The 12,366-nt window shown below is 55.5% G+C and overlaps 3 protein-coding genes across 3 annotated transcripts; 2 read left to right on the top strand and 1 right to left on the bottom strand.

Moving 5' to 3' along the window:
* Positions 1 to 3,140: 3,140 nt before the first annotated feature.
* Positions 3,141 to 3,698, top strand: C8A04DRAFT_16051 (uncharacterized protein; the record flags this gene model as incomplete). Its single annotated transcript, XM_062778713.1, has 1 exon — positions 3,141 to 3,698. A coding segment is annotated over one exon (558 nt), but the record flags the coding sequence as incomplete, so codon positions are not given.
* Positions 3,699 to 5,336: 1,638 nt separating this feature from the next.
* Positions 5,337 to 6,645, top strand: C8A04DRAFT_33304 (glycoside hydrolase; the record flags this gene model as incomplete). Its single annotated transcript, XM_062782415.1, has 5 exons — positions 5,337 to 5,620; positions 5,682 to 5,797; positions 5,904 to 6,118; positions 6,221 to 6,414; positions 6,549 to 6,645. 5 exons carry the CDS (start codon positions 5,337 to 5,339, stop codon positions 6,643 to 6,645), a joined length of 906 nt encoding a protein of 301 aa, XP_062632603.1.
* Positions 6,646 to 7,232: 587 nt separating this feature from the next.
* Positions 7,233 to 10,519, bottom strand: C8A04DRAFT_16048 (uncharacterized protein; the record flags this gene model as incomplete). Its single annotated transcript, XM_062778712.1, has 4 exons — positions 7,233 to 7,788; positions 7,856 to 8,985; positions 9,037 to 9,576; positions 9,629 to 10,519. 4 exons carry the CDS (start codon positions 10,517 to 10,519, stop codon positions 7,233 to 7,235), a joined length of 3,117 nt encoding a protein of 1,038 aa, XP_062632602.1.
* Positions 10,520 to 12,366: the final 1,847 nt, after the last annotated feature.

Genomic DNA, 12,366 nt, shown 5'->3' with positions numbered 1-12,366 from the left:
GCGTGAGAATTTGATCCACTCGCTTATATGATCCACTCGCTTATAATATACGTTACGGGCTTTAGGAGATTAGGATCCATTGTTGGATATGTACTAGTAGACACGTGATAGTTGCCCTTTCGGGTTAAGCCCGCCGGGCGGAATAAAATGTGTGTGTGTGTGTACTTGCCACTTATCCGAGGTTAGCCGCCGGCCCTCGGCCTCGATAAGAAACGGAATATCCATCTTCCAGGTGTGACGTAGTTGCAGCAACATAAGACATATTTAGCCGGGAGAGAGAGGTGCAGATTTGGTATAGGGCGCGACGAAGCGAAATAATGCGACATGATTGTCCGAGATGATCTTAGCAGCGCTCCCAATAATCCAATTTTTTCTTGGCAATCTTCTAATCCAATCAATCCAATCCAACCCAATTCTGGATTTTTGAGCCCCAATTTAATCCAATTCGGGCACCAGATTGATTGGCGAATTGTCAATTTTTGGCCCATATTTTCCCCTTCTTTGGACACCCCGGCAAACCCCGAGGGTTCAAGGTTTCTGACCCTCTGGCCAAGAAAACACCCGGGCCCTCGGTTCGACACGCGCGATATCGCGATGCTTCCCCTTGGTGTTGCGTCCCCGCTCGAGCGCCGCGAACCATTATACTAGGTCACTGTTGCCTCTGAACGTCTGCTATGAGTGACCTTGCCGATTGCTCAGACACGGCATCTATTGCCAGCGATGCTCCAATCCACCTATCCGACATACCGATCGCTTCCACCTCCGGAAACAGCGCCTTCTCCCGCCTCCGCCGGGCCCGCAGCGTTGCCGACCAAGCTCGCGAGGCAGCAGAGATCCCCGTAGAACAATTGTCCCTCTTCGCCGTTAAGGACCTTCCAGCGATTCTCCATAAAGGAAATAGATATATTCTAGAGGAATGGCTATCTAAGAAGAATCGGACCTCGTGGATCGGGAAACACGGTATCTGGCTCACGCGGTTACAAGGGGACAAGACCGATGGCTCTTTCTGGTGTTGTGAGCTGTGTTCCAGCATCTTCAGCTCCCAGGCCACAAGCGCTGCTGCCCAGCACTTGAAAAAGTCCCACAGGATCACTGAAACGGCTGGCGATGCTGAAGACGGCAGCAGCAGGGTTCAGGGCTCAAGTAAACGAATGCGGCTGGCTGCTGGGTTGCGGTCTTTTGCTACGGCCGGTCGCGCACTACGAACTCCCGTGTTGAAGAGCATAGCAAAGTTGTTTAAGGAGAATATGCTCAACTGGATCGTCGATTCAGACCTGCCTTTTTCAGTCGTCCAGAACCCTCATTTCCGGAGTCTGTTGATGCAGTTGAACGCCGAGAAGGTAGCTTCCTTATTACCGGAGTCTGGGTCAACAGTGAGGAAGTGGTTAGACGGTCTATACGACCAGCAATTCGCCTTGCTCAAACAGTCTTTGGCGTCCTCTCCCGCCTTCAAAAAACATATCTCTTTCGACCTGTGGACATCAACCAACTCTATCGCCCTGTTGGTAGTAGCTGTACACCACTTCAACAGCTCCGGAACCCTGGAAACGCATCTACTGGCCCTGGAAAGGTGTGACGAACCTCTCTAGGATCCTGTCCTGTTAGGGTTCAGTGAAGGTACTCTTGCAAAGGATGCTTAGGTTCGGTACAGCCAAAGGGTGCACAACAATAGGCTTGTCTCAACAGTAGGCTTGCGAGCTTGTAGCGAACTGTAGCTGTGATTGCTAACTGGAGAACTCCCAGAGCTCTCCAGAACGAGTGACTATATACTGGCTACGTCCCATGTGCTTCCCTTGCTCAGTGACTGAGCACACTGAGCATCCTGCTCTCCTTGCTCAATCATGAGGCTCGCTGAGCACACTGCTCAGCCTGCTCGGTAGCTGAGCGCACTGAGCATCTGCTGATTGGTTATTCTAGCGATTGGCTCGGGACGTCCCGCACCCCGCTTCCGTACGTCTGGCACAGTGGTCGTGACAAAAGGATCAAGGGCAGCCACAGCGGTGATAACCTGGCCCAAGGAGTTGTTACGGTCGTCGAGCGCTTCGGTCTGGCCCAGCAATTGGGTTATTTCCAGTCTGACAACGTGGAGTCGAATGATGGCTGCATCTCCGCCTTACTACAACACTTCAACCCCGCGCTCACTGCCGTCGAAGTCACGAAGCTAAAGAGGAAGGGCCGACTCCGCTGCTTTGGCCACATCCTAAATCTCGTTGCCAAAGCCTTCCTTGAGGGAAGCAATAAGAATATCCTTCAAACGCTCGAGGAGGGTTCTCAAGCCCGCCTTGACACTGAGCAAGAGGGAGAGCTTCCGAGGCAATGGCGGAAAGCTGGGCCAATTGAGAAGCTCCACTACCTTGTTCATTTTATTCGCCGCAGCCCTCAGCGCCGCGAGAGCTTCCTCGAGGTTGCCAAGGGCCAGCTATCCGATGACTACCGGACATTGCAAGTACACCCCACACTTCCCAGATACCAACCACATGAACTTAACCGTAAAGCTTTGACTCCTGAGCTCCCCACCTCTGACGCCCTATGAATACTGAGATTGCTAAAATTCTCGAGTAAATCAAACCCAGCTTTCATGTGTAGAACCAAGTTCTGGCGACATAAAAGCTGGCAAAACAATGTCCGAGCCTCCCAACCGGTACGTTTGCCTCACCGACTCTTCCCTCACCAGGTTACCATCTCAACAGTCCGTTTCAAATCCGCATATTCCACAGCGCAGGACTCAATAATGAAATGAATAATTATATCAACTCTCAGCCATTTTTACTCCCCCACCGAAACCGCCCAGTCTCCTCGCAGTGCACGCTCTCGGCCCAACCTACCCACACCCAGACGTTGTTCAAACCGTCTGGACCGACATCCTCTGAATCTACTTCCCCGATCGCTTTCCTAGTCTTACTCTACCGGCCGCCCCGGCCTCTCCTGATCCCCTGTCAGACCAACCCATAACCGCCAGCGCTGCACAAAGAACGCGGTACACAGTCCGCTGGGGTTCTTACCGCGGTCCGCCGGAGCGCGAACATCAACACCGCGGTGGTGAGGATAACGAGAGTGGTATACCCCCAGACCGAGCACCGGAAGACGCGACAATCGTGGTGGTGCAGACTACTACGACCTCAGCAGCAACAGCAGCAGAACCCCGCAGCGAGAGAGTAAAAAGGGACGTCCTATGGGTCAAGTGCAGACCAGCCGGGGATGACACATCGAGGGGATGGAAAGAATTAATGGAGGAAGCGGTAAACCGGTTGCGGGTGGCTCATCCGCAGCGGAATGTGTACTTGATTCTGGCGGTTGGGACACGGTGGATGGTGTTTGAGTGGGCTCCTGTAGGCTCTCATGGGATTTATGGGCATGGAGATGGTCACGGTCATGGTGAAGGGGGGAAGCAGCTTCACATCAGGGCGGGCAGTGATGGTGACGGGGATAGTGACACAGCAGGTTGGCCGGTTCACCCTTATATCCGGCCTGTTCCGGGCCTCGGTGAGGTGCCGTACTTGGCTTCGTCTTTGGATTCAGATGGAGGGATGCTTGATCAGATCGACACGGCAATGGCGTATTCGCTGGACTTTTGGACATTGGACCCCGAAACACAGCAACCGGCAAACTTGGCCGCGTTGCAGACGCTGGAGGGGTGTTTGGGCCATATTCGAGCCGCGGAGTACGGGGGTGGGCCGAATCCGAGTTATTTCCACTAGGGGAGAGAGGATTTTGGATCTAGATAGCGTTATGGGCCGGAGAAAGAATGGCAAGAAAAAAAAATAAAACCCCCCAAAAAAGGCAACAGAGAAAAAAAAACTAGAGATTTTTATGAAAGATAGTTCACCTTCATCTTTTACTCTCATGTGCTGGATATGCAGTTTCTCGAAAACAGGCACTTGGATCATCATCTTCATTTTCCTGAATGTGCAACACTCAGCGAAGCAAACAACGAGACTTGATTCCATCCAGAAGTTCCCTTTCTAGGATTTCCACATGCAACAACATGTGTAAATACGGGGCACGAGGGAGTCCAGATTCCGCCAGATTCTGGAACAGTCGGCAGCGCCCGCCGAGATCTCGGAGCGAGCCATTCCTGGTCTTCCGGAGCCGCGCTCGACAATCCTTCCCCTTCTGGACACAGCGCCCGCTTGTGGGCCGGACACCCGTCAGGAGAACCGGGTACCCGGGCTCGCCGGGCTGTTCTATTCTTGGGCCTAAACCTGGGGTCGATCTGATCGTCGACTTTTTTTCGTCTGCAAATGGAGTTTCTTGGAGGGCTGGAAACATTCAATGACGGAAACTGAGGGCTAATCACAGAGGAGCCATGAACGGTTCATGCATCAACAAACAACCGATACAAACTGCCATTAATTGCTTCGACGCCTCGGCACCAAGACGCAAGCCAAGCGCTCGCAACCTCAAGTGGTCTCTCTCGGCATCCTCAACCGACCCACGAACCACGGGACCGAGACACGTTCACCCCGCGATGGCACAGTGCCATCGCCGAAAGACCCAACCCGCGCAAAACAAAATGCTCACTCAAAAGTCAAAAAAACATACCAAAAAATCACCCAGAACCAGGTTCTCCCATTGTGGGGTGCATGGTGCGGTGCATGGCCCACGATGCATGATGCATCACCCTCCAGACATTCTCACTCTCTTTCTTCCCTTGACTGACTGCCCCATGTCCGGCTAAATACCCCATCGCCACAACCCCAGTGCGACCTCCCATCAGCCCCCCTAAACCCCATTGGCCAACCCACCCATGCCATCAACCCCATTTGAGCCTCCGGACAAGAGCAGTCCGTCAATTTTGGAATTTGAGGATCACACGCCTGTCCGTTGCGGGCGGTTTGCGGTCACTTGCGGGCCGTTTCCATGCAGGGGGGTAGCAGTTCTGGGGGTTCTCAAGCTTGACAAGGCCGAGTCTGGGCATGTGCGGCCCTGGGTGAACAGACGGGAGCAAACCCGGTAGCGGGCGCCACGGCGCCAGGCCGGCTTGAAAGGCAATACCGTGCCGATGGTGGCGCGCATTTTTGTGGTGTTTTCCTGTCCGTTGATGAGACGTTCGCGTTGCAATGGCCCCGCTGGTGGTGTTGGGTCTGGCCAGGCCGGCGGTTTGACCGGGACCGTGGGGAGAACTGATGAGGTTAGGGCCGGGTTGACGGGATGTTTGGAGGGTTAAGTGAGAAAGGGGGAATCACTATATGAGCGAGATATATCCCTCTTCTCGGTGCTTCTCTTGTTGTTGTCTCCAAGTCAGTCAGTCACCGCAGCTCTGCCAAGAAACAAACCACCCTCCCTCTTCTTCACCAGTCCACCGACTCTCTCTCTCTCTCTCACACACACTCATAATGAAGGGCCTCCTGACCGCCGCGGCCCTCTCGCTCGCCGTCAGCGATGTGTCGGCCCACTACATCTTCGAGCAGCTGACCACGGGCGGCTCGAAGCACGCTGTGTACCAGTACATCCGCAAGAACTCCAACTACAACTCGCCCGTGACCGACCTGACCTCCAACGACCTCCGCTGCAACGTGGGCGCGTCCGGGTCCGGCACCGACACCGTTACTGTGCAGGCCGGCTCGTCGTTTACTTTTACCTCCGACACGCCTGTGTACCACCAGGGGCCGACCTCCATGTAAGATCCCTTATACCACATCAATAACTCTGAGAATCTCCAGACTGACACAACCACCCAGCTACCTCTCCAAGGCCCCCGGCTCCGCCTCCGACTACGACGGCAGCGGCGGCTGGTTCAAGATCAAGGACTGGGGTGCCGACTTTAGCAGCGGCCAGGCCACCTGGAACCTCGGCAGTATGTCCTTTTTCCCTCTCCCCTCCTTATCACACCCCTTCCCACACCCCTTCCCACACCCACCCACCCACCCCAATATACACACGCAACTAACAGAAGCAAACAGGCGACTACACCGCCACAATCCCCAGCTGCATCCCCGCCGGCGATTACCTCCTCCGCATCCAACAACTCGGCATCCACAACCCCTGGCCAGCAGGCATCCCGCAATTCTACGTCGAATGCGCCCAAATCACCGTCACTGGCGGTGGCAGCGCCAACCCGGCGACTGTTTCCATCCCCGGTGCCTTCAAGGAGACTGATCCTGGGTATACCGTTAACGTACGCCCTTTCTCCCTTTCCCCTTTCCCCCTTGTTTCCCCGTTCCCTCCCACAAAAGAAAGAAGGAGAGGAATGAGATGCTAACGAAAGAGGAAAAAATAGATCTACACAAACTTCCACAACTACACCGTCCCCGGACCCTCCGTCTTCACCTGCTCAGGCAACGACAACGGCAACGGCGGCAACCCTCCCGCGACCACCACCTCGGTGAAGCCCCCGGCCTCGACCAGCACCAAGCCGCCTGCGTCGACGTCGTCGGCGCCGAGCGGTGGGAATGGATGCACTGTTGCTCAGTGGTAGGTTTCTCTCTTTCCTTCAAACGCCATTCTCATTTCTCCTCTGGGAGGACTACCTTGGTGGTTTTATCATGCTTGCTCTTGGGGATGGGGATGATGAAAGTAAGGGATATTGTGCTGACAGCGTGAAATAGGGCCCAATGCGGCGGCAAGGACTACACCGGCTGCACGGTCTGCGCCAGCGGGTCGACCTGCAAGGTGACCAACGACTACTACAGCCAGTGCGTGTAAGGGGACAGTAGGTTAGCTTAGCTGGGTACCTGGACGAGGAACGTACCTAGGCCCTTTGTTAGCTGGGAGCGTGGGGGGAATGAGTCGCCTATTTATCTTGGGTAGTAGTGTACCTAAGGCGCCGGCTCGGGTGTTGTAGAACTTCTTGCACATACATTTGACGTATTTTGAACAAATCTTGACCGTGAGGATCCTGCCTGTGAAGAAACGCTTATCCTGTCGTGATTGGGTCAGTGGTCGCTCGCTTTCTCGCAACTTGAGGATTAAATCAGTCTCACTTGAAGGGGTCACCAGTGTATCGAAAAGAACTGTTCTCGTGTAAGTCCCTCAGAGATTAGCTACGCTCAGAACGAGATATCCAACTGAGATGCGTGGTATCATTAGCAGGAATACACCCTCATTAAATGTTGAACACAAGACCACACCCCAAAAGCCCATTATTCCAAAGATCCATCCCCCAACTCTAGACCAAAAACAGCTGGTATCAAAAACGTCACGTCAAAAACGTCGCTTCAAAAAGCCCGCCTCAATACCCGTCAAAACACAACTCGCTTTCCAAACACGCACATGGGTATCCAAAAGCCAACTCACACCCGCCCACCTGAACCATCCATCAACCCCAACCCCACCCCCATTCCTGTCCCCATCCCGGCTCCCATCGCGGTTCCCATCCCCATCCCCATAGCCCCCCCATCACCCGGCGTCACCGCCGTGCTCCGACACGCCTTCTCCAGCGACTTCAACCACTTCCCCGGCAGCGCCACATGCGTGTTCTTCAAATGCTGCCGAAAGTTATCCGCGCGGTAAAACTTTTTGTTCCGATCACAGTCCGTGATCCGATGCACCGATTCAACATGCGCCACCAATGCCTCCCGGTCCGCCACCATCTCGCCCACGTTTCCCCCACTATCCCGGTTCGGGTTCTCCTTTCGGGCGAACTCTCCGCCACAGAAGCCGCAGACGTCAAAGGTCACGCCGTGGTACGTTTGGACGTGGTATGCCAGTAGCGGGTTCTCGAGCACCTTGCATGACCAGAAATCGGCTTTCAGGTGGATTGCGTTGAGGTGACGCTCGGCTTCGGTGGGGGATTTGAAACGCTTCTTGCACTGCGTGCACGGGTGCGGCTTCTCGGCTTCGTGGTGTCTACAACACGATGTCAGGTTAGTTTCGCTGTACAGTGGGTCACGTCATGCGCCTTCGGGATACGTACGTAAGCTCTTCGCTCGTATGGAAATGCCGCGGGGCTCGCGGGCAACAGTTGCAAACAAAAGTCGGTTCGGAACTGAGGCCCGGAACTGTCCCAACAGCCGGCCCGTCGTGCCGAGCCACGCTTTCCGCCATGGCCTGTTCGAGTGACTGCGATGAGCCGTTATGGTGGGTCGCAAACAGCGCGGAGGGGTTGATGGTCGTCAGATCGAGGCACATGTCCCCCTTTAGGTCGGCGACACTGCCCGAGAAGGAGACGCCCGCTAGGATGGAGGCTTCGTAGATGCTCGTCACATCGGTGGACATCGTTCGCGCCAAGCTGTCCGAGCTCTGGTTCGAGAATTTCGTAGACGGTTGTCTCGAGTAACGGCTGTTCCATGAATCTCTCTTGCTCTGATCAAAAGGCGGCCGCGGGAATCCCAGTCCGTCCTCAAATGCCCCTAAACCAGGAGAAATGGGCGATTCCACCTTGCCCCTAGCCGACGAAGGCGAAGCCAACGACAACGGAGACCTCGGCCCTGTCGCACCCGAGGTGTCCAGCCCTGAATCAAAGAAGTCGAGTGAACCGATCTGGAGCAGCCGCCGAAGAAACTGATACGGGGTCCGGATTCCTGCCTCGGGCCATTTGTCCACCTCGCAAGCCTGCCGAGCGGAAGCGTGATGCAACTCAGGAACCGATGTCTCCGGAATAACCGAGTTTTCCATCAAGGCATACTGGAGTCTTCCATCCAAAAGGGGATCGTATTTCGCCGACGCTGCCGTGAATAGCACTGCGGGAAGGTGGAGGTATTGGGTGGTGGTCAGATCCTCGGCCGGGACATCGTCGACTAATTGAAATCGAAGCTGCTTTTCGATAATCACAAGGGCGTGTCGCACGTAGCTTTGGATGTACAAGCTGTAAAATGTCGACAACCACCACTTCCTGTCGCGCATGTTCTCCTTGTTAAATATGACGGACGAGAGTTCGTCGACGTAAGCCGCGACCTGGAACCGCAAGTTGTCGATGCATTCCACGTGGCATTGTCCGCCGCCGCAATCGTCATGGCCACCTGGCGAGAGAAGGTTCGCGGCGTGTAGTCGGAGCGCCTCCAGGCAATGTCTCAAACACACTATGGACAGAATAACAAGCGATGTCTGGTCGATGTTAGCATGATTACCGTAAAAGTACAAAGACGTTCAACCTACCTGGCCAACCTCGGCCTCGTAAATGGACGCAGTCTCCAACATGCCCATGAAGCTCGTCCATGATTTGATTTCAAGGGACGCCAGCACCCCCTGGTTATCCGCAAGTTCCCACGCAACAGTGGCGATCAACTCGGTGTATGTAACGGGACTGTCCCCGCACATGTAGCTCCGTTGTAGCGAACCTCGGTCACGGTATCGTCCGGCTTCGATAAAGGAGGAGAAAGAGGCCTGGAATGTCGGGTCTGAAATCGATATCTTGGAACCGGCCCCTTCGAGAACCGCTTTCATGTCGGCCAGCCGCTGGCTTTCCGCGGAGAGAAGGCACCGTTCGATAATTCCCACAGAACGGCACCGGCGAGATATCGTCGATACGTCATGGTGAAGCCCGGACTTCGGCTCGGGACACAGCAGTTGTCGGGGTATCGAGTCTCGCAGGGGTCCACGTCGACAGCCGATCAGGGGCCACAAAGGCGCATCTTCGCCGAGGTGAGGCATCGGCACGCTCTGCAAACAGCACCTGCATGGGCTTCCGGGGTCACACTCGAAGATGATCAGCACACATGATAAGGTCCGAATCAAGGGCCACACTCACTTTACGCCGGAGCACCTTGCATCTCCAACACGCTCCTCCAGCCGCTTCCAAGGCCCTCATATCCCGACGCCCGTTCTCGGTCAGCGGCCCACGCCGCCCACCTTTGGAGATAGATGTCTTGAGCGTGGAGACATGCTTGCTGATGGAATCGGTGATGCGCTCGCTGCGACTCGGCCGGCGTACCAGCTGCTGGTCTCCTGACTCTGTACGGACAGTCTGAGAAGATTGCGATATGGACTCCTGGCTCATATTAAAATGCGCAGTGATGTCGACGGCGTGGAATTCCGGCACGGAGGGTAGATTAGGGAGGCAGAGTGCGGAGTCAAGTTCGGTGGAAGACCGGGACAGTGTCGATGAAAGCCGACGCGGAGGCTGCTGGGGCTTCGAGGCGACCTGCGCTGACTCGAGACGTGACATGGAAACCTCGCGGCTCCTGACATCATGGTTATATCCTAGGCCAAGTTCAATGGCTAACGTATGCAGCACAACAGCCTTGGACGGGTCGCAGTTCTTGAACCGAATCTCGTCTCCAGCCCACCCTTTCGACAAAAGCGAGAGCTGCCGGCGAAGTCGTTCCCGTGCCAAGCCATTGGGGGATCCATCCTCGAGAGATTTGGCATCGTCTGATCCAGCCTCGGAGCGGGAAGCCGGGAACACCGTCCTCGTGGGTGATGGGGCCGAAGGCGGTTGCGGGATGTTGATGGCTTGGGATAAGGGCGGGTTATAAAAGGAGGCCACCGGGAAAACGCCCTCGTCCTCGGCGAACAGGAAATCAGCGGGCATACTGTCCCCGAAATCGACGCTCATCCGGGAATCATGAGATTGGTAGTTGCTAGACGGTTCCAAATCACCAGCCCATAGAGCAGCGTCAAGGTCAAAATCGAGGTCCATCGGGTCTCCCATTGCCTGAGGAGCGACCATTGTGTGATCCATTGTGCCGGGGTGGCCATGGTAAGATGCGTGTTGAAACTGGTCCGCCTCACCTCCGTCAGAATGGAATTGTCCGTCTATCACAAATCGATGTCAGTATGCACGACAACGGCCATGAAATGTGCTGCGAAGAGCTGAGTGAATGACGGCCATTCTAGCCATGCATCAAACGATCCATGAACCAAAAATCCCAATGCAAATAAACACAGGACACAGCACGAAATGAAGGGGCGACGCACCCATCATTTCACGATGCAGGGCCTAGAGCGGGCCGCTTTGCGCTGTCGGCGTCGCTGAATAAAGGCGCGGGAGTGGGGTAGGCCGGCAGCGCAGCACGCCCGACGGGAGTCCACTGCCACGAGGAAAGGTGCGGGCCGGCAGATCATGGGACGAACGAGCTGACTGAATCATGAACTTCGGAAAAAGAGGAAACCGCCGTTTGGGAGACTTTGGATTTGAGCTTTCTGCTCAGGTCGTCTCGGTTGGAGTCGGTAAGTCGGAATCGGGGCGTGAAAAGGAAAAAGGCAGGCGAGAGCACAGCCGAAGAGGAGTCGAGACGTTCCAGTTCCGTCCAGAGCCCCGAAGGGAAGAGCGACCGAGGACAACACAGCAACATGCGACGCCAGATGATGGCGAGTTTTTCTGGCCTTTCAGGCAGAAACCCGGCCTTGAAATTCTGCAAGAGCGACTGTCAATCGAGGCCGCCACCAATGGCTCGGCTTGCTTTTCTCCTCCCCTAACTTATGCCCCCCTTCGCCTCGGTGAGTGGGGAAAAGATGGTCGACGGGAGCTTGCCCGCTTCGGGATTAGCTAAGCCCCCCTGGGGCTGGTCGGCTGCCCACAGCGGCTGGCGCATGCAACTCGTCCAACTGCCGCGCCAGCTTGCTTTGCTTGCTTTTCCCATCCTTCTTGATCGGTTTATCCAGTCTCCTCGTCCCGTTCTGTCCCGTTGAACCCAGCAGAGTTGCGAGTACCCAGCCGCACCTGCAGTGGTCGGTCGGCCCAGCGTACATTGGTGGCCTTCCACATCCCGTCGAGAGAACCTCCAGGACCGCCAGCCTGGACGCCTGCCTGACAGGGGGGTATTTTTTTCGGCAGGACGTTGCCAAGTTGCCCCTCGGCACCAAGTTTTGGTTTTGGCGGGATGTTGAAGATTCAGGGTTACGAAAAATGTCAAAGCGAAGCGCAGTGCGCCTCGCGCCAATTGCTGACATCTGTGTCCAAGCCGACGACCAGGAGGCCACGCGAGCGACCGAGAACCCACAGTCGACGGCTGGCAAAGTCACACAACCAGTCCTATGCAGTCCTATTTGGTCGACAGCAGGTCTCTTCCGGATAGGGCTCGTGTCCTATTTTAGATACTGACTCACAGGTTGATCTTGGTGTTGAGTTGACATCGGGTCAATGTCAAGCTGGCCAGGAGTTCTCGGAGCTTGGCTCTCGGTGAATTGACATTTGACATTCGAGACATTCGAGACATTCTCACCATTGCCAGCCAGCATCTGACATCCCGTGCTCAAGTCATCAACGGAAACAGGATACTTGCTGTGCTAGACTGCACGCCCGCTTCGAGTCACGCAGGTCATCCCCCGGGAATCCACCACGTATCAAGGGTAAACGAAGGGATCCTGCAGCTCCAATAAGTTTTCAACCGCCGAAGTTGCTTTTTGTTCAACATGGGAGCCGTCAGCAACCACACAAAAGTCAAGCTCAACAACAAAGTGGAGGCTTCGCAGGCGCCGGGCCCTCCCACAGGGCAGAAAGTGGGGGTGACCGCAAGGCGTCTTCGACCGGGCCCCGCCTTATAG

The sequence above is a fragment of the Dichotomopilus funicola genome, assembly GCF_033296635.1.
Source record: "Dichotomopilus funicola strain CBS 141.50 unplaced genomic scaffold C8A04scaffold_124, whole genome shotgun sequence".
NCBI classification, from domain to species: domain Eukaryota; kingdom Fungi; phylum Ascomycota; class Sordariomycetes; order Sordariales; family Chaetomiaceae; genus Dichotomopilus; species Dichotomopilus funicola.
This window is presented reverse-complemented; position numbering and strand designations above follow the sequence as displayed.